Source organism: Agelaius phoeniceus, chromosome 3, assembly GCF_051311805.1.
Source record: "Agelaius phoeniceus isolate bAgePho1 chromosome 3, bAgePho1.hap1, whole genome shotgun sequence".
Lineage (NCBI taxonomy): Eukaryota > Metazoa > Chordata > Aves > Passeriformes > Icteridae > Agelaius > Agelaius phoeniceus.
The window spans coordinates 89,159,071-89,177,625 of NC_135267.1; the positions used below are offsets into that span (position 1 = coordinate 89,159,071).

An 18,555-nucleotide genomic window follows, 5' to 3' on the forward strand; every position below is an offset into this window, starting at 1 on the left:
TTCTGTGGGAAAGAAGTAAGTTCTCTACATTGGCAGTGGAGGCCTAAGATATGGTTGATAATTAAAGAGCAAAAAATAATTACATTACTCATTTGTGTTTCAAAAATAAATGCTCTGTAAGTGTCCTCATAAGCATTATCCACACAGTAGTTACAGTGGTAGTATAACATTCTCAAATAATGTCTAAAAGATGCTTCCAACATTTTGCTTGAGCAGGAAAGGTCCCTTCCAACCTCCACCAGTCTGTGGATTTTAATTATCTTTGAGTAATATTTATATAGCTTGTATAGCTTTTACAAGTGTCTACACTGAAAATTAGAACTGTTACTGACAAGAAAGTGTAATTACATAGGTCTACTCATTAATGTAAGTAAGTGTTGTTAACTGGTAAGCAGTCACAAGATTCCATATGTGGACTGCTAAAAGATATGCAAAAAGTGGTAAAGGAAGACAAAGTAGAAATAGGGGTGTTTTGTTGTTTTGTTCTTTGTTACTTGGTTTCATTTAGGAGTATCCAGTTTACCTCTTTTGCTAACTTCTGTCCTTGCTCCACAGATACGGGCTTCTCTTTCATATCATTCAGTCTTGCCAGAGTTTTTGGGTCATCACGGAGATCAATCTAGCAAGAAAGATTGAAGTCATGCTGGAATACTTTCTCTAAACAAAAGTCAGCAGGCAATATGATACCCTCTTTTTAAAGGAGAATCATTCAATCGAATATTATCACTATAAAAATGGAGTCATGTCATGATTCAGATTGTGGACCCTTCCTGATTCAAGAGCCCTCAATTTAAGTTGTGAACCTTTAATCTAGAAGGAAGAAACATTTATTCTGTAATTCAGTACTTCAATTAGATGCGATCATCTTCAAACACCAAATGCAGTGGCAGAAAGATTAACCCATAGGTAACACCAACATGTGAGTCACTTCATAAATGAAGCCCAGTCCACTACCCATGAGAAGCAAGAGGAAATTGTCTCATTTCTCCCCTTTTCCTTTGCTTCAGCAAATATTGCATGTGACTAATAGTTGTAAACCCAAGAAATTCCAGTAACATGGGCATGAGCAGACAATTTTATTGAATAAGTCCCGTGACTTTTTAGAAAGTCACGTGGGAGACATGCGGCTCATCTTGCCACCGTGTTTACAATGGACATAAGTTTTTTAACAAAATGGGGATAGCTCATTGGAGAACAGCACGTATCTGTGTTTTTCTGCCACCTGTAAGGGTTGTTCCTCCAAAGGCAGAAAGAGTTGCTGCTCAGGTCCTGTTGGGCCTCAACTTTGAGCCCAGAGAAAAGGCACCATACACTGATCCTAATTGTTTAAATAAAAGTAGAACAGAACCAAATATACCTGTGTTCCTACTAGTAAAAAGGGAACATTAGGTGCATATTCCTTCAACTCCGGTACCCATTCTTCCTTCACATTTTGAAATGAAGCAGGGTTTACCACTGAGAAGCAGATAAGGAAGACATCGGTCATAGGGTAAGATAAAGGTCTCAGACGATCATAGTCTTCCTAAGGAAGAAAAATTCTGTTATCTGCAATATTAAACTGTTGCCTGTATTTTAACAGTTATATTCAGAAACTGTATTTGTATTTCATGAAGGTTGTTGAGGCAAACTTTCTGAATGTTTAAAACTATTCCAAGTTGGTTAGTGTCGCTGTTAGAGCAAAATTTATATATGAAGATAACTATATGTGAATGTAAATATTTTGAAAAATGTGTTAATACTGATAGAAACTTGCTTCTCTATGAGAATATACAGAAGATTACCATTCAAAAAGTTTTCACTTCAGGAAAAAAACAAAAGGCTTATGGTTCAAACATACTTGCAGATCAAAGACTAGTATTTGTAGAGAAATGAGCAGGTGTGACTGCTGTAGAGTCATCCAGGTTATACAAAGCTAGACTAGATTAAGGCTGTTTGATGCACTTAAATGTTCTATTTTGGTTCATACACAGAGGTGATATCTAAAGCCCTCCGTAGAATTTTGTTTCTTAGAAACCTTACAGTCCTGCTCCTAGTGTTCAGGGCAGTAGGCAGGATCAGAAGGGACCTCTTTTGTCTGACTGTGCTTTCTACTAGCAAGCCCAGCAAAGGATTAGATGGAACAGAAATTCAGAATCAAGAACACTATGGAATATTAATGCCTTTATTTGTTTGCTGGGAGTGTGGGAGAGGAGTTAGTGTGAAAAAGTTATTTAGGACATTTAGAGCCCCAGCATTTAAAGTCAGCAGTCCTACTGCCAGGGTATACCATACTGTGGCAAGACAAGTACCTAGGAGCATTGCTCCTCTTGTAAATCAGAGTTCTCTCTAGCAAGGGAGAAAGTGGATTTTTGCCCCATGTTTTAGCTGACAGCCAGAAGGAACATGCCCCAACTTCTCTCTGCAAGGCTTCCTTTGGTCTTTGGCAGTGAACCAATGCCTTACCATTCCTACTATAGAATTTTGGTGGTTTTTGCAACATAGATAACTAAGACTGAGGCCTGGCATTGCAGAGACACTAACAAATGCTGGATTTATACCTTCCACAGTAAACACCAGTTTATTAGGGCTGCTGCAGCAGTTTCCCTTTTTCCCATGTAAACTCCCCATCTTAATTAAATCTCACAAATATTGCAATGATTCATTCATTAAACATAGAGGCAGAAATGTAATTCAAGTCCATGTTTGAAATGAGACAGAAAATTAAATTTTTGTTTCCTTGGGAACAGCCACATTACCAAATTATTAACCTATAGTCACACCCTCAGAAACGCACTTCATTGAGTTGTTAGGTTTTAAACATGGTCACTCGAATTTCAGAAAAACTGTGAGAACATCCTCAGAGCAGTTTCTGCTTGGCTCATTTTTCCATTTGGAAGTCAACAGCTGTGGGAAGAGAGCTGTTATTCTCATGAACTGGAGGAAAGACAAGCACAGGCAGAAATTCTGCAGTAGCAAGGAGGTGATCATTCCTTGTCATACTCTTATGCCATTTCGAGTATCCACTCTAGTTTTGTAAACAGGCTTGTCAATTAGCTAAAGCATGCTTAAATGTTGACAGGGCTTTCCAGTTTCACAACCACAGTAACTGACACCACCTTGAAGCTACAACATTTGACAGGCCTTTTCCCTGCCAGTGTCAGGGTCTTGCCCTGATTCAGAAGAAAGAAACAGTAACCATGTCTCTTCCAAATTTGTGGACATTCATCATAGAAAGCAGAAATAACTTCAAAACACCAACACAGGAAGTTGAAACTCTTTTAGCATGCAGTTAGATTTTTTAGACATGTATTTTATGTTTCACTTCTACTACTGAATATAGCTAGATCCTGCTCAGGGTTGCACTCTGTTTTCTGGGGTGGAGATTAAAATCCTAAAAGAAACCTCTCAACTACCAATTACTCTGTTCCCTGGAGTACAAAATCTGCATGAAAGAACACACAGTGGACCCATCAGTTGCTCTGAAATTCAGCTCTAAATCATATGTGGGGTATTAGTGAATATGTTGTATTTTTTAAAAATCTACTTAAAAGCTGTAATTTGTTCCTACTGCCAAAGAGCTGCCATCCCTATACTCTGCATTTTCTAAAAATCTCATATCTGGATTAGGATAACTAGAATACTGCCTGCACTAAAAGCTGGAATGGAGAAAGCCTTTCACTGTCACCAGAAATTACTGTTAGTCCATTACCTTAAAATAGCTCTTTAGTTAATCCATTTCAAATTACAGATGGACCTTTTATTCATAGCAAATATTAATCATTTTCTTAAAGCCAGTCTCAGGTCTGAACTCCTTTCCTGCCCTGCATTTGTTTGTGTGCCTTTTGATTTATACCCTGTTCCACTTGCACTGGGCCAGCTGTGGGCAAGTGTATTTAAGAGTTAAACAGAAGGCAGGTACAGTGTGATTGGATACATCATGTACCACAGCCAAAGATGTGTGTGCTATTTGCTGCAGTGGCTTCACTGCATTTAAGCTTCCTTAAATTATCAGAGAATTTGGCGATACCCACCAGCCCTGCTGCTTGAAACATGACAGTGCTCTCAGGCTCTCCTTTGAACCTTGTGTGTGCTCTGAACATCAGGTGTGCATTGACACTAATAGTGGCAGTAGTTCTAACAAAGCCTCCCACCACGTGATTGGAGTGGTCCTGAGTCCTCCTGGGAGAAACTCTGCTTAAATTTTGTCAACATCTAGTAGGCCATCTGGGCTTAAAGACTCCTTCTGCCTCCCAACAGCCCCTCAGAAACAGCAATAAAACCTGTAAACTTTCTCTGATATATTGGGCCAGCATAACTGCTACAACTGGTAGAAGAATCTGAAATACCAAATTAATTTAGACTGAATGTTAGAGAAGCCTAGAAAAATCTTATTGCTTCAACTATAATTTATTTCTTCAATCTAGTGTAAGGGAAATAAATGTGGTTTATTCTAAAATGAAATGCAATGGCAAAATTGATTATGCTAGCCAGTCAACATAAATTCCAATTTGAGTGCTTGTGCATACCACACTATACAGCAATTAGATAATTAGACAATCTGATTGGGGGAGGCACTGCATATATATTTAGACTTCAAAAATATTTAAGGAGATTAGCAGGAATATTTTAAGAATGTGAATAAGATGGGCAAGAAAGCCCCGAAGGACTGAAATAGTCAGTATAAGTCTCAAAAACTTGAGGCTGTAATAGTGAAACAGCTCATTCTCCAACATACTCTAGAGTTTAAAAAAAATTGTTTGCTGAAGCAGGTGAATACAGAAAATATGAGGGCTATATTAACTTCAGACAAAACTGGACACAAGAATGTTGACTTAATTAATGTTCTGTGGAGCTGTGATCCCTCTAAAAGACATGACACTGCAGCAGGGCTATTCATAATTTCCCTAGTATCCCTGTGGAAAGCCAGGACAGCTGCCAGTACACAACAGACATAAAGAAGGAGATGAGATGGAGCTAAGGACTTGGCTTCTCAAGTACAAACAGGGGGTTTTGTTTTTAAAGTGGAGAATGGAAATTCAGGTTTTAAAATTACCATGTCTTCTTATGGTAGGCTGAAGGTATATCTAGCATTGTCTTTATCTTGGTTCCTGAAAATCAATCCTTTAGGTCTCCTTTTCCATGTTACAGTACCTAATCATCTGCCTGAGATTTTCTTCTGTCTTGTGTTTGAATACTGTATTTTGGATGGTGAAGAGGATTTGCTCTAACATGTCCAAAATCTGGCTATTTTCAACATTTACCTGTCCAGAAACAGAGGTCTTGGGAAACTTTTTGTATGCAGACTGAAGAATGATACTGCAATTCCACAGCATTACAATATTCTTCATTTCATGGGTTTGCTCAGACCAAAAGCAGAACACAGTGTCCCGTTTCAAGTCATGCATTTGATTTTGAACTGATACTTTTGCCCAGTTCTATGGATATCAGCTGAGACACAGCTAAAGAAAAGGAAACTGTATTCCAAATTCTGCCACTGACACAGTTTGTAGTCCTGAGCAAATCATTATCCTCTCTCTGTTTGCATTCTCCCATCTGTAGGGGTTTGCTAGCTTAATAATGCATTAGTCTTTGCAAAGCACTCCAAAAGCCTTTGATGTACACAGCTTATGTGCAGTGGGATATTTAAAAAAAAAATAAACTCAGACAAAGTGGACTATAATAATTTCTGGACAACCTTCTTGACCCACAGAAAGCACTATTTCCTTATATTTATTAGAACACTGAGGTGAGAGGTGCAGACATACAGAGGTTCTGTATGTAGAGACCTTGTGGCTCCCCTGATTTATGGTATCACACTCCTCCCAGCTCCAGTTGAAGTGATGGACACACTGTCTGTCTGCAGAGACACCCCTCTGTCAGCAGTGTGAGACCACAGGCCTCCTGCTCATCTGGAATGGTATTAGGGTCTCTCTGGCTGCTTCAGAGAGATGGAAAGCAGTTAGTCCTTTGCAGCCAATCCCTCCCACACCTTGACCAAGACCTTTGAGGAAGTCCAGGCCTCAGATCTGCCATTGTAAGTTGTGAAGACAATGTTAACCTAGATCTGTCTGGTTGATTTTTATTTCTTTGCTAGTGTTTTTAAGAAAATAGGAGAAACCAAATTATGGTATATCATTAACACTGATGCAAGGGCCTAAGATGTGTCATGTTTTAATTCACACTCAGTGTCTTGTTCTGACAGAACCAAAGTAATGAATTCTTTTATGTGTTTTGCAGTTTAGGAATGAAATTTTAACAATGCATCTTCAGTTGTTATACTGACATATCCTTGAGAAACCTGTTTCTATTCCAAGAGGTATAAAGTGGATGGGTGGAAACAAAATAAAGCTTGCACCACTGGAAGAAAAACCGTAGCTCAAAACCTCTGCGTTTGTGATCTGTGTGTTAGCAACCATCTGTTGCTTTCACAGCTTACAACAGCAATCGTAAGGAGAGGTTCTCACTCCCAACCATCTGTTTTTAGAGGGGAAGCCAAAAATAGACATCAGGCAGAGTTGCTAGAGGAATCCAACCTTCATGCAGCAAAGGGTAATCACTACTGCTCAGAGGAGTGCAGTGAGGCAGAGTTTTGCAGAGTAAAATCCTTGGTAAAAGTCTGTTTTAACCACTTCATAGTAACAAGAGTCAGAAGTCCTCTCTCATTATGAATTGCCATATTTCAGTTTTTGAAATGCATTTCAAAGCTGTTCTTCAAGACTGCATTTTTCAGTTTTCCTCCCTGAAAATAAGTTTCTGTTTTAGAAGGCCCCCTGTAATATTTTGGAAAACATAACAAGTGAACCATAATGACTGATGTACATAAATGTGGACTTAGTAACAACTCACAGCTACCTCTGGACACATCTCGTCATCTCCCCCAAATTATTTGGAATTGAAGGCTGATCTGCAGCTTTGCCATAAACACCAGGCAAAGCCTCAAAGGTTTTTGAAAGCAACTGCTTTACTGCAAAAGTACACCAGGAACCAGACTTCACTGAGCTGAATCACCCTGTGGTTTCTGATTCTACAAGACACTTGGTGGGGGAGGAGAGAGAGGGAAGTGGCCTGTACTGCCCCATGCCAAGCATAAATTGCTTCCCTGGCTAAAAAACACTCTTCAGATTTTTCAGTCTGGGCTGTGTAACACTGTAACCCTTTGCAAGGAAGGAGGGTGGAGCGTCCCCCAGGATGCTGGTTTCCTGGCACTGCCACTCACAAGGCACCACTAATGCAGGACCATTTGGCATAAAGCTGCAGTTTGGACTGACAGTGCATTGTCTGCTTAGCCAATTCCACGACCCAAGCTCTGCTATGCTGATGACTGCATTTGATTTTTCAGTTGTCTACATCTGTAGCCCTTAGCTTTTGAACATGCAAAACAAGAAAGATGCAGTGATTATTCCCTGGCTGCAGGGGAAAAGTGCACTACAGACCCTCTGTCTCTTCACAGGCTTCTGAGGATACAGCTTGCGTTGCTAAAGAAAGCAGAATTGTCCTGTTGTGGTTTGTTAGCACAGGTTTCCCAGAGAGTGTAAAAAGCTGTTGGTTTGGGCCCAGCATCTATTTTTAATTTATAGAAAAGGCTGCAAGTATGCAGAGTAAGTGCTCTTCCATTGTATTCTAAAAATGAAGTAAACTGATCTAAATCCATTTCTGAATTCCTGTGAGGAGGACTGTTCAAAGGACATATGAATTATACATTGAAAAAGCCCAGGGTTTGTGAATTACCTTTTTTTTAATAACAAAACTTTCCTCCTGGCATATTTGAGAACTGTGCAGCTGCTTACATCTCTGAAAAGCTTTTCTGGATAGACAGAAATAACTAGCTGGAAGATGGAGCCTAGTTAAGATGGATTTTAGATCATTAGAGACAGGAAGGACAGCATATTTCTTATATTATATACAAAACTGCCTTTAAATGATCAGATTTTATCCTGGCCTTAATATGAGATTCAGTACTGTCCAAATGAATGACATTACATTCAGTAATGTCCAACATCTTGCCATGTGGTGATGCTAAACTACTTTCCTAGATGGTTTCAATGGCACAATCCCTTCTCTCCATTACCATGAGAACTTCAGCTTGCTGGTTGGTTTTCTAAAAGTGAAACTCCCCGAATTTTCTGTATAGGGCTTATTATTTTAGCATCTGTATCAACAGAACATGTATTCAGCTGACTGCAGGCACAGTTTCACTTGAACACCTTCATCTAAACCTGTTGTCTACCCACTATGGAGCTCCTAAGAAATGGCAGCATAGCTGGCATGGACAAACCCTTTCACTCCTTGCCCATACGAAATTTCAGTCCTGCTCTGCATTTCTTTCTCACTGTCAGTGACTTTATGAACAGCATTTTTTCCACACCAGATTTCCATTTTCCTCAGGAAGGGAATTCACCCCAGTTGTGTCTGCAGCCAAGAACAATCAGGATTTTCCATTCTTATAGATACAGCAAATAAAAAATAAAATGCACCCTGACAGAGAGATCTGGACAGATCCTCTGCAGAACCTGGTCTTTGGAAAGATAGATTCTCTGACTTTATTTTCACAGAAGAATATGACCTGTTGTCACAGGCAAGACAACCTACAGAGTAGAGTTGGTTTAATACAGTTATCCATATAATATCAGATATGTCTTTTAATTTGCTACCTGTATAGAGACTGATTAGACAAACAAGACTAATCAGATAGGTGTCCCATTCCTTTTCACCTTTTACAAATGAACCCCAAAAGCACATTCTTAAGTCCAGTGTTGAGGAACACATAGAAGACTACAGCTTTGCTGCCTCCTCAAGGTTAGTTCCCATCACACAACTTCTCAGGAGAGTGCCAGGGCCATTATGTGCACCTTGAATGAACACATCACAGTGAAAGTTTCTGGAATGAAAGGAGTTCCTAAGAGTCTTCTGCACCTTGTTTTATATCAAGTCCCATTTGCTGGGGCTAACTTCAGCTCCCACTGAAGAATGTGATAAAACACTCAGCAGATGTTAAGGCAATTGAAAGAAAAACTGTAGGAAGTTTTTCTTAGGTGAGGAGTTTTTAAGCCATCTCACTGCCTGTGGCTGGCCTATCTGTTGTTTATAACTAAAGACACATCCCAGGTCACACCTGGCATCCATCCCTTCTTGACTCCAACACTGAATCCCAGCTGGAAATTGGACCAAGGAAGTAGCACTAAGTCCTAATGATGATCTTAAAGCATTTGTGACTACATGTCATTTAGAGCACAAGCTGCCTGAGGTACTCTGAATCTGTGTTTTATTCATGTGGAGCAATATACTCACCTAGGATGCTGACAGATGTTGCTTTGCTCTGGAGAATAATGCTGCCACCTGCATTTTTATGTGCACACCAGTGAGTGCCTGGCATAGCAAAGAATTATTGCACACGTGCCACAGCACAGATGCAGCATGGAGCAGGATTAAAACAGACTGGGGACAGTAACTGTAAAGTGTCAAATGACACAACCTCTTCAGAGCTGCTGAAAGTGTCACGTAGCACTCAGACATTTTTCTTAACACAACTCACCCAATCACCAATTCAAACAAATAGACTGCTTGTAAAACCACAGAACAGAGCACTAAAACGACACAGTTCTTCTCCTCTGTGTCCTTATTTTGCATTTTTTTCTCATTAGGGGAGGAGCAATTTTGTTAGAAATGCAAGTGTTAATTTGGAGGCTTAAAAAAAAGTCCTGAAGTTCTGCCCCAAAGCATCCATTTTTGAGATGTTGAAGTTTATTATTCCCAATAGAACTGCAGGATTTTGAATCAGTGTGCTTTGTATTATTTCTTAATTACCAGGTTCCTGGAGTCTCTATAAAGAGACATCCTTTTCACCTTTAAATGAAAGATTAATTTCTAGTACCCCACAGATACAGAGGAAGGTTGATACATGAAGATAGATGAAGGCCAAAAATTTAAAGACCCACATGCAGCAAAGGGCAAAACCATTTTAATTTCCTAGATTTTTGGAGTAGTGGTGTATGTGGGTAGGAAGAACTGGCTCATCATTTTGAATGCGCAGGACTAGCAAAACTTTGCTGAAGTAGGTTTTACATCCACTTTGTCCATGTGTTCTTAATAAGGAACTGGAACAAAGTTTACTGAAATCAGCTGTAGGGTGCCAGCTAACACAGAGCTTTGGATTAGACCCTAACATGCCCTTTTACATTGCAGGTCCATGCTATGGAGACAGCGCTCCATCTAATTTTGTTTACTTTCTTTTAAGATGTAGTTTGGAGGCTGAATCAGGAGCTAGGCTATAAATGAAAACTGCATTTTTTTATACTTCTCCTATTTACCAAAGTATGTAGAGTTCTTTGCAAAGAAAACAGATTTCAATGGAGAAGTCTGAGTATGGACCTGACAAAAATTCCCAGGGTCTCATATGTTCTGTATCAGAAAAACTCCACAAGTCATACTACCTTAGCCAGTTGTCCCATTCCATCACCCCTGCCTCCTGCAGCACAGCTGTAGATTATATGATACTCAGCTGAGTGCAGGTGCACACACCATCTTAAAATGAACTCTGGGAAGTAAGAGGATATGCAATAACATTGTGCTGGAGAGCAGTAACTGTTTGTATTCAGTGTTGCCTTTTTAGCTGGTCATGTTTAGATAGCATTGTAAGATGCCACTGTGCCTCAAAGAAATTAAAAATTAGTAAAATTCAGACAGCTCTCTGTCACAAACTAAAGGATATCTACTGACTTTTAACCCAGGAAAAAAGGGCTTTTTTCTTGACCATGTAATCAGTGTTTAGCAAGGGTCCATCCTAGGTCAGTAGTCTCCATAAAAATGTGCTTTTAACATATTAAAAGTTGAAGTTTCAGAGAACCTGTCAAACTTGGTTTGCTTTGTGTTCTTTATTTTGTTCTGCCATTAACTTGCTGTTAAAGTGGCAAAGCTATTCTGGATCTACATTTTCAAATGCATCCCTTAGATTTGGTTTTAACATAGCTCAGTGTCGCTATTCAGAAGTACCGTGGGGCTTTTGGCACTCTGAAAATGAAATGTAACTGTCTTGAGTTTCCAACATCTATCTAGTGGATGCTTCTGGGAACTCAGAACACCATCTCCCATTCTGCAGCTCCCCATCTGGTGATAACAGTGCTTACCTATCCTTCTAGGAAAGCTGCCGTGCTTTCAAAGCATGAGTCACAGCTCACGAAGAGGCGTTTAGATGCAGGCTTTGCACTGACAGTATTATTGTTGCAAGGCCATTTTTAATAACCAATCTGAAGGTATAAGTCCTTTTCCTTTTAAAGAGAAAGCCTGTCTTTGCTTAAACCCTTATCTAGAGAGCTCGAAAGACAGATTGTTAGCTCAGGCACTTCACCTCCTCTTACACTGAAAAACTTAAATTCCAGAGGGAGAATCTAGGCATGTTTTTATTTTATCAGCATACATCCAGTTGTTAAATCTACGTGGCTGGCAACATCCTGAGGCACAGAGCAGCTTCAGCGGAGGCTGAGCTATTCATAGGCCAGCACGCTGGGCTGGGAGTGAGCTCATGAGCTCCCAGCCTCCCCAGTGCCAGCTGCCAGCTCGGCTGGGACATGGAAAGGGAGCGAGGCAAAATGCATGTGGGAGGAGGGAGGCACAGGGGGGACAGGATGTTAGCTGCTGACATTTCACGTTTAGATCTGCCAAAATCATGTTGGAGGGCTCGGTGTTTACACCTCTGCAGTAAAGGGTGGCAGGCTTTGCATTGTGTGAGACTGCTTCACTCCAGGCTGACATTTGCAGCTACAGCTGCCTGGTAGGGGCAACTCAGGAGGAGCAGCGTGCTCTGGGGAGGGACATTTCTATTTTGCAACAGAGCAGCAGCTCCCTCTCTTCTCAGTAAGATACTGGAGTGGTACCTAGGGCTAGACCAGGCCTACTTACCAAAGCCAAGACAAAGAGGAAGGAGTATAAAGATTACTGCTATTTATTTATAGCAACCATCACAGGTTTGGAAACTATCAATTTTAATAACCACACCTCACACACAGACACCTTCACATTTATAACCATTTGTTTCTATATCTCTCCTTAATGCAGACACTCATCTCCCTAATAACTAAGTTAGCTTTATACACTTCAGCAGCCTCACCAACTTAAATATAAAATTGCTTTAGCATCAGGGCTTCTGTTACAACCAAAAAATCAGTTCATCTGAGTTAAGACGGCTGTGGCTGCAACCAGTGTGACCATCTGGGCTGAGATGTGCAAAGAAGTGGCTTGTTCTGTGCTTGTGAACACCATGTGTTGTGGTACTGTTCTGGGGACAGGTGAGAAGGCACCAAGAGCTTCGTTTTATCAGACCCTGTATTAGGGTGTTTAGGGCAGAGTTATAAAAGCAGAGAGCCAAGGAACACAGTTCACCTCAGCTTTGTCTGACCAGGCCCCTCTAGTATCAACAGTAAGTGATGCTGAGGGATATAAATGTTATTATGAGGCACTGCACTGTAGTAAGATTCACCATACCCTGCTCTGCCCAGATGCTGGCTTGGTGCCAAATCTGCACAAAACAGTCATGCCATGCCTCAGCATCTCTCTTCCCAGAGCAACACAAGCAGTACAGGCTCTGCTACTGCAGCCTCCCCCTTCCTTCCTCTAGATCCCAACCATCCTTTACAGCAAAGACACAGGAGCAGAGCAAGACTTCCTGTATGTGGTCAGCACACACTGGAAGAAAAGGACACCATGAATTAAAATCCTACAGTAAAAGGAACCAGCAGAAGGATAGACTCCAACTGTCATTTTAAACAACAGCCCTGAATATAGAGCAAAATCCCCAAAAGGCAACTCCTGTGTGTCCTACCACTTATTCTGACCATTTGGGACATGGCAAAGGGACATGTGGCACCTCTTTGTTAGTGCTTGTGGACATTCCTCCAAAAATGTTAACTTCCCGAGAGCTGGCATTACTTCTGATATCTTGGAATAGCAAAATGATAATCACTTGCCAGCAGTTCAAAACCTCTCCAACAGACCTCTCTTAACAGACCCCTGATGAAACCATGGTTCTCTTCCCAATCTGATTTAGCCATGCACCCCTGTTCAATGCAGAGCAGTATTGACACAGAGTCTCCCAGAAGAGGCTGCTGCAAAGCCAGAGGCCTCCAAACATCAGCATCACAAGCACCTCATGTTTAAACATCAAGTGCATTGATGTGTCTTCAGTGTAGGTAGGTGCCACAGTTCTCATCTTCTGGGGAAACCAAGACCTGCTCTAAACCCTTGCATGCAGCAAGGCTAGAAGGAGCTGCTAGCTCCACCTCTGGGAGGAATTGCTGGAGGAATGGCACTGAATTCCCACCCACCTCCCTGATATGGGAGGCTGCCTCCACAGCTGCAAACCCAAATGGGCTCTGAGCCTCCACAGCCCAGCAGCTGTACTGGCTATTTTCTGCTGAACTAGGGCCTCAGTATTTTCAGACAGAGAAAAGCCTTCTTGAACTCACAAACACTCAAAGGCCTGTGTGTAAACTGAACTTTGTGAACCACTAGTGGCATTTTTCCTTGCTATATATATATTACCAGGAAAAAATGGGATTTTAATAGGTTTGTTTTCAACCTACTTTAAACTCATGAAGATATGAGGCCTTATGTCATCGTTATAGTTACTACATGTGATCCTGTGTGTGTTGTGAGGAAGCGAGCTAGAAGTGAGTACTGGATGAACTCAAAAGCTTGCAACTCCTCTGCCAAAGCAAAGTCTGTCACAAGTTGCTAAATACATAACCACGCAAGTTAAAGAGACCCACACACTGATAAGCCAGTATTTCAGGGTGATGAGCCTGCTGTGCACCAGCTATGAATCAAAATCTTGTCTTTAATCTTTCTTCTGCCAACAGCTTTCTGCGTGGATTTGGAGTAAGTCACTATCTGAACTTTCATTAACCCCTTTCACTCCTCTTCCCCCTGAATTGAGATCTGTAGATTGGACCTATTTACTTTTTCTAGGGCTGGAAGTATAATCAGCTGCTGATGATTGTGAACTGCTTAGGTACCACAGTGATCACATACAGCCAAGTTTTATAAAACTATACTATCAGGCCAATATTTTACAGTAAAATTATTTGGGGCTGACAGAATTAGAGACAAAAGCACAGATGCATGCTGGCATAGAAATTCTAGCTTTGGGCAGCAATGTATCCAATCCATGCAGAAGTCTGTGGAAGCAGCAGGCATGTACCAGGTACAGCATGCTGTTTCCCCAACACAGAGAAGACATCATCAACTCTTTATATATTTAAGTTTTAATGTAAGCTTTCTATTATTGTGTAGCTTTGGGAAGACAGGCTTGTCAGCTGCTCTGACAAAGCAGCTTTTAACTGAATGAAGTTGCTGGACTGGCATCTTGATACAGACTCCCTTCTCTAGTTGTACTGGATGTTAGGATGGAGCTCCCATGGGCAGTCTCTGACATCTACCAGTTCCCCACACGTGCTGAAGTGGGATGGGGATAGTGGTAAAGATTTTATCAGTACCACAGGTCTGACTAAAAGGGGAGTTCTGCCAAGACGAGATATATCTGTAAAGGTAGCCTCATTAAAACACCTTATGTGAACTGAGGGTCTTCTGAATCAGGCCAACAAGTTCTATTTCTAGGTGCCTCAAAAACTGCCCTGGAATTGAAAATTAAGATTTCAGCTTTTCAAAAATTGGGAATAAAAAAGCTTACCTCAACTTTCTCTATATACAGTTTCACACTGAAAAGTTTTTTCCTAGTGTAACAGGAACACCTTAATTTGCTGTTTGTTGTAAACTGGCCAGTTTGCCCTACTGACTTTTGAGGAGGCCAAAGGTCACCTGTGTTTGCAGGCAGAGTGGGTACCACAAAGCCACCTTAGTTGAGGTTACACAGAGCTAACACATACATTAATAGCAACAAACCCGGAACAAGCATCCCCAAATTAACCATGCATTTGTACAGAAGTGCTAGGCTCATTTTCACACTTTCCAATGCTCATTAAAAAAAAAAAAATTAGTTGCACACTAATGAAATGCTTTGTCTGAGCACTAGATCCTCACTTTGCAACCTACTTAAGCAACATTTTAAAGCTGTATTCTGAACTACTTATATTCAAAACCAGGACTATGATAGTAATAAGAAATGCACTTAGCTGGCATAAATTTGACTAGCTTGTGTTTATATCAGGGAGATGACAAGCATGAAGTCAGTCTTTGTGGGAAGAGCCTCATCCTTCAGGGTATCAGCTTTCTGGAAATGGCGTTGTTTCCTACAATTCTCATGGAATTAATTTTTTTTACTGATTTCAGGCCTAACAGAGATATAAAACTGGTTAAATGTTGATTCCCTAACTCAAGGCTATATATAGATCTAAAAAGGTACACTAATTCAGGCAGCAGTTGTTCAATTAAGTATAGGAACAACATGGTTAAAATTTACAGCTTCAGTCTATGCGACTTCAGCAAGATTGTCTTACGAGTTGCTCTTTACAACAAGGAAGCATGTCTGAGGTCATGTGAGACCAAAGCACATGCTCACACTGCAAGAAGAAGTTTAATATAGGGAATACACAACTTTACCGAAACCCATGCTGCGTTTCTGTATATGCCCTGCACCTCCTGGGGTCAGGCTCTTCACAAACGGTTTCAAATAAGCGATCCCCAGACAGTACTCTCACCCTGGAGACCGTACTTGGCTCGTGGCTGGTGCCATGCAAGTTAAGCTAAGGAAGAGATGATTTGAATCATGGAGCCCTTTAGAAACCACTAGACCAGTGACCCCTCCAAACATTCAGTATTTTATCCATCATTAAAGTTACTTAAGAGCCATGCTGACATCACAGCATCTTTCACAACTGGCTGTAATGATCTTAACCAAATTAATCACGTCAGTTGTCTGGGACAGCAAAAGAAACCCAGGTTATCTCAAAGGCAGTGGCTGAGAATGACATGTTATTTTCCACCGTTAGTTCGAACAACTCTTAGTAGCTATTTGAGTGCTGTAAACCACAACCAAGGCAAGCTGCGGCAGCCTAGCTCTCCATCCGACCCGAGGCAGCGTGTGCCCTCTGTGCCGAACGGGGCACATTTCCCCCCCTGAAAGCCGGCGGGAGGGTCGGCATCCCGAGCTAGGGGCTCTGGCCGGTGGCCATGCCCGGCCCGGAGCACTGCCCCGCAGGCGCCGGGCATCCCCGCACCCCAGCGCCGGGCGATGCCGTGGCGCCTCGGCCCCAGCACCGCTAAAAATAAAGCCCGTCGTCTCCTGCCCGCCCTGGGGAATCGAGGTTGGATGGATGGCTTTCTTTTAAAGCCGGATTTTATCAATCGCCCCCCACCCCCGCCAACCCTCCTCTGAACCGCCCAGCCCGGACCACAGCCCTGAGAATAACTTCAGCGCCGGGATCGCCGGCGGGCGGGGGGACGGGGCCGGGGTCCGCGGGCAGCGCTCGGCACTCACCTGGCCGGCGGTGTCGTAGAGCCCCAGCAGGTACTGCTTGCCCCCGACGGTAACGCTGACTGCGAGGGGGGAGAAACACAGCGGGTGAGGGGGGGCAAGCCCGGCCGACCCCTGTGCTGGCCCCCCGGCCGGGCAAGGCCAGGGGATGGAGGGAGGAGGGAGGGAGGGCAGAGAGCGGCTGCCGCCCCCGGCGGTAGCGGGACCCCCCGCCCGCTCACCTGCGTAGTGGTCGAAGACGGTGGGCACGTACTCCTCGGGGAAGGCGTCGTTGGCGTAGCTCATCAGCAGGCACGTCTTGCCCACGGCGCCGTCCCCCACCACCACGCACTTCAGCATGACCGCCGCGCTGCCATGGGCCATGGCCGGAGCCCGCCCTCATGGCCCCGCGGGCGCGCCCCGCCGAGCCGGGCCCCTCGGCATCGCCGCCGCCGCCGCCGCCGCTCAGCGGGCGCCCCCGCCGGCCCCCGCCGGGCGCGGCCCCCCCGCCATCCGCCGCCGCGCTGGGCCCGGCGGGAGCCGCCTTCCCCCGGCCGCGCCGCGCCGCGCCGCGCAGGGAGCGCCCGCCCGGCAGCGGGGCCGGCAGCCGGGAGGGGCGGGCGGGCGGCGGGGCTGCAGGGCCGGGGCCGCTGTGCGAGAGCGGCCCTCGCCCCGGCCCCGCTGCCCGCACACGCATGCACGGCAGCGGCCGGCGCTTCCCCGCCCCGCAAGTTACTTGGGCGCTGCGGGCACCCCCTGCCCCGCGCAAGCAGCGCTGGTTCTGTGGCGATCCCCCACCATCGCCCTGTGCGTACAAAGGAAACTCCGGTAGCATCCTCTGGTATTAGCCCCTAACTGTGCCGGTAAGCGTGAAAATAATCAACGGGATGCGAAAGGATTTTGTTCTGCGCTGAGTTTGTTGTCTTTGGGACTAAATTCAGTAGTGGGAACAGATTTAAGAACACCAACGTGTGTCATTTGAACAGGCTTGAGTATTCGGTGTCAAGGCTAAAGGACCAGAGGACAGGACCTAGAAAGAGATGCTGCACGAAAAATGAGTGAAATCATGGTCCCACTAGTGTCAGTGGCAAAAGTCCCACTGTTCAGTGGCACTAGGCTATCACCTTAGCAAGCTGTTTCCAACTCCACATTTTCAAATGGTGTGAAATACGTCTACAGTCAGACAGAAACAATTGCCTTTTTTAGTTTACAATTTTTCCAGATTTATGCTATAAGTCCTATCCAATTACAATGAAAACGGCACACAACAGTGCAAGCCACGAGGAGACCTCTGTGTTGTGTAGTTTGTGTTTCTATTTGATCTGACATGCTTCAGGGAGAAAATAAATGCAAATCCCACATTGCACAAAGCTTATCTGAATATTCAATGAAACACATTTCCAAACCAGGACAAAATACAAAAGTTACTACTTTGCAAGTTTTTCAGCTTAGTCAATCAAGCTTTCATGCCTTCAGACCACAGAGGGTGTGAGCAGGACATCCAAGACTGCTTGCTCCGGTGCAATCTCATCACAACTCATCCAGAGAGCATCAAACCCATGAAGAGACAGAAGCTGCCCCAGGAGGTATTTCCTCAGCCCTTGGAAAATGCCAGCTATAAAAGGAAGCCGGATTTACTGAGAAGTCAGTCAACTGGCAGCCGACACAGGATTCACCACACAGATCTCCCAGTCAACCACTTTTCCTAGTGAGCAGATATGTCCTGCAGGAGCAGCTATTTCAGGATGGGTTAATGGCACCACATCCAGGAAAACTGCTTTAGAGGTTTCCAGGTATCCATGAGGGACTTGAAATCATGTAGATACTCAGTGGCCCAGGTGACATCCACTTCCCCTTTGCTTGCCAATGTATACATTTAGGAGTAACCAACACTTACATCCTTGAGCAAGAGCAGCCCAGGCTGCAGTCTGCACAGTCAATGGGAAGTATACTTCCTCCACTCTGCTGCTTGCTTAATTGCTAGTGTTGCTTCCCAAATCCTGCAATCATCATTTTGAACTTGCATAATTTCAGCCAAATGATTCTCATCCGGTCCTCCATCTTGCTCAGACAATGCATAGCCAATTAGTCTGCACTAAATATTTAGAGAAGAAGAAGAACCAGCAAACTGAAACACTCACCTTGGCTCTCTCCTCACTAGTTTGGCTGGTTGT

General features: G+C 43.4%; 2 protein-coding genes across 6 annotated transcripts in view; one reads left to right on the plus strand and one right to left on the minus strand.

The window, feature by feature from the left end:
- The window catches only part of PIGF (phosphatidylinositol glycan anchor biosynthesis class F), a 25,758-nt gene extending 19,516 nt beyond the window's left edge, over positions 1 to 6,242 (plus strand). The window contains exon 7 of the mRNA XM_054630136.2: positions 556 to 6,242. The gene's annotated coding sequence lies outside the window, so the exon portion shown is untranslated. The remainder of the gene's footprint in view (positions 1 to 555) is intronic.
- RHOQ (ras homolog family member Q) overlaps positions 1 to 17,366 on the minus strand; it is a 22,579-nt gene extending 5,213 nt beyond the window's left edge. For 2 of the 5 annotated variants that reach the window (XM_054630142.2, XM_054630143.2), the window contains exons 1-4: positions 16,624 to 16,904; positions 16,406 to 16,464; positions 1,358 to 1,522; positions 524 to 619 (exon numbers count right to left, since the gene is read on the minus strand). In XM_054630142.2, the coding sequence (XP_054486117.1) occupies positions 524 to 619; positions 1,358 to 1,522; positions 16,406 to 16,464; positions 16,624 to 16,765 (462 nt within the window). In that variant the 5' untranslated portion in view covers positions 16,766 to 16,904. Of the gene's footprint in view, positions 1 to 523; positions 620 to 1,357; positions 1,523 to 16,405; positions 16,465 to 16,623 lie in introns of those variants that run through there. The other 3 variants (XM_077175828.1, XM_077175827.1, XM_077175829.1) reach the window with 3 other exon arrangements.
- Between the last annotated feature and the right edge of the window lie 1,189 nt (positions 17,367 to 18,555).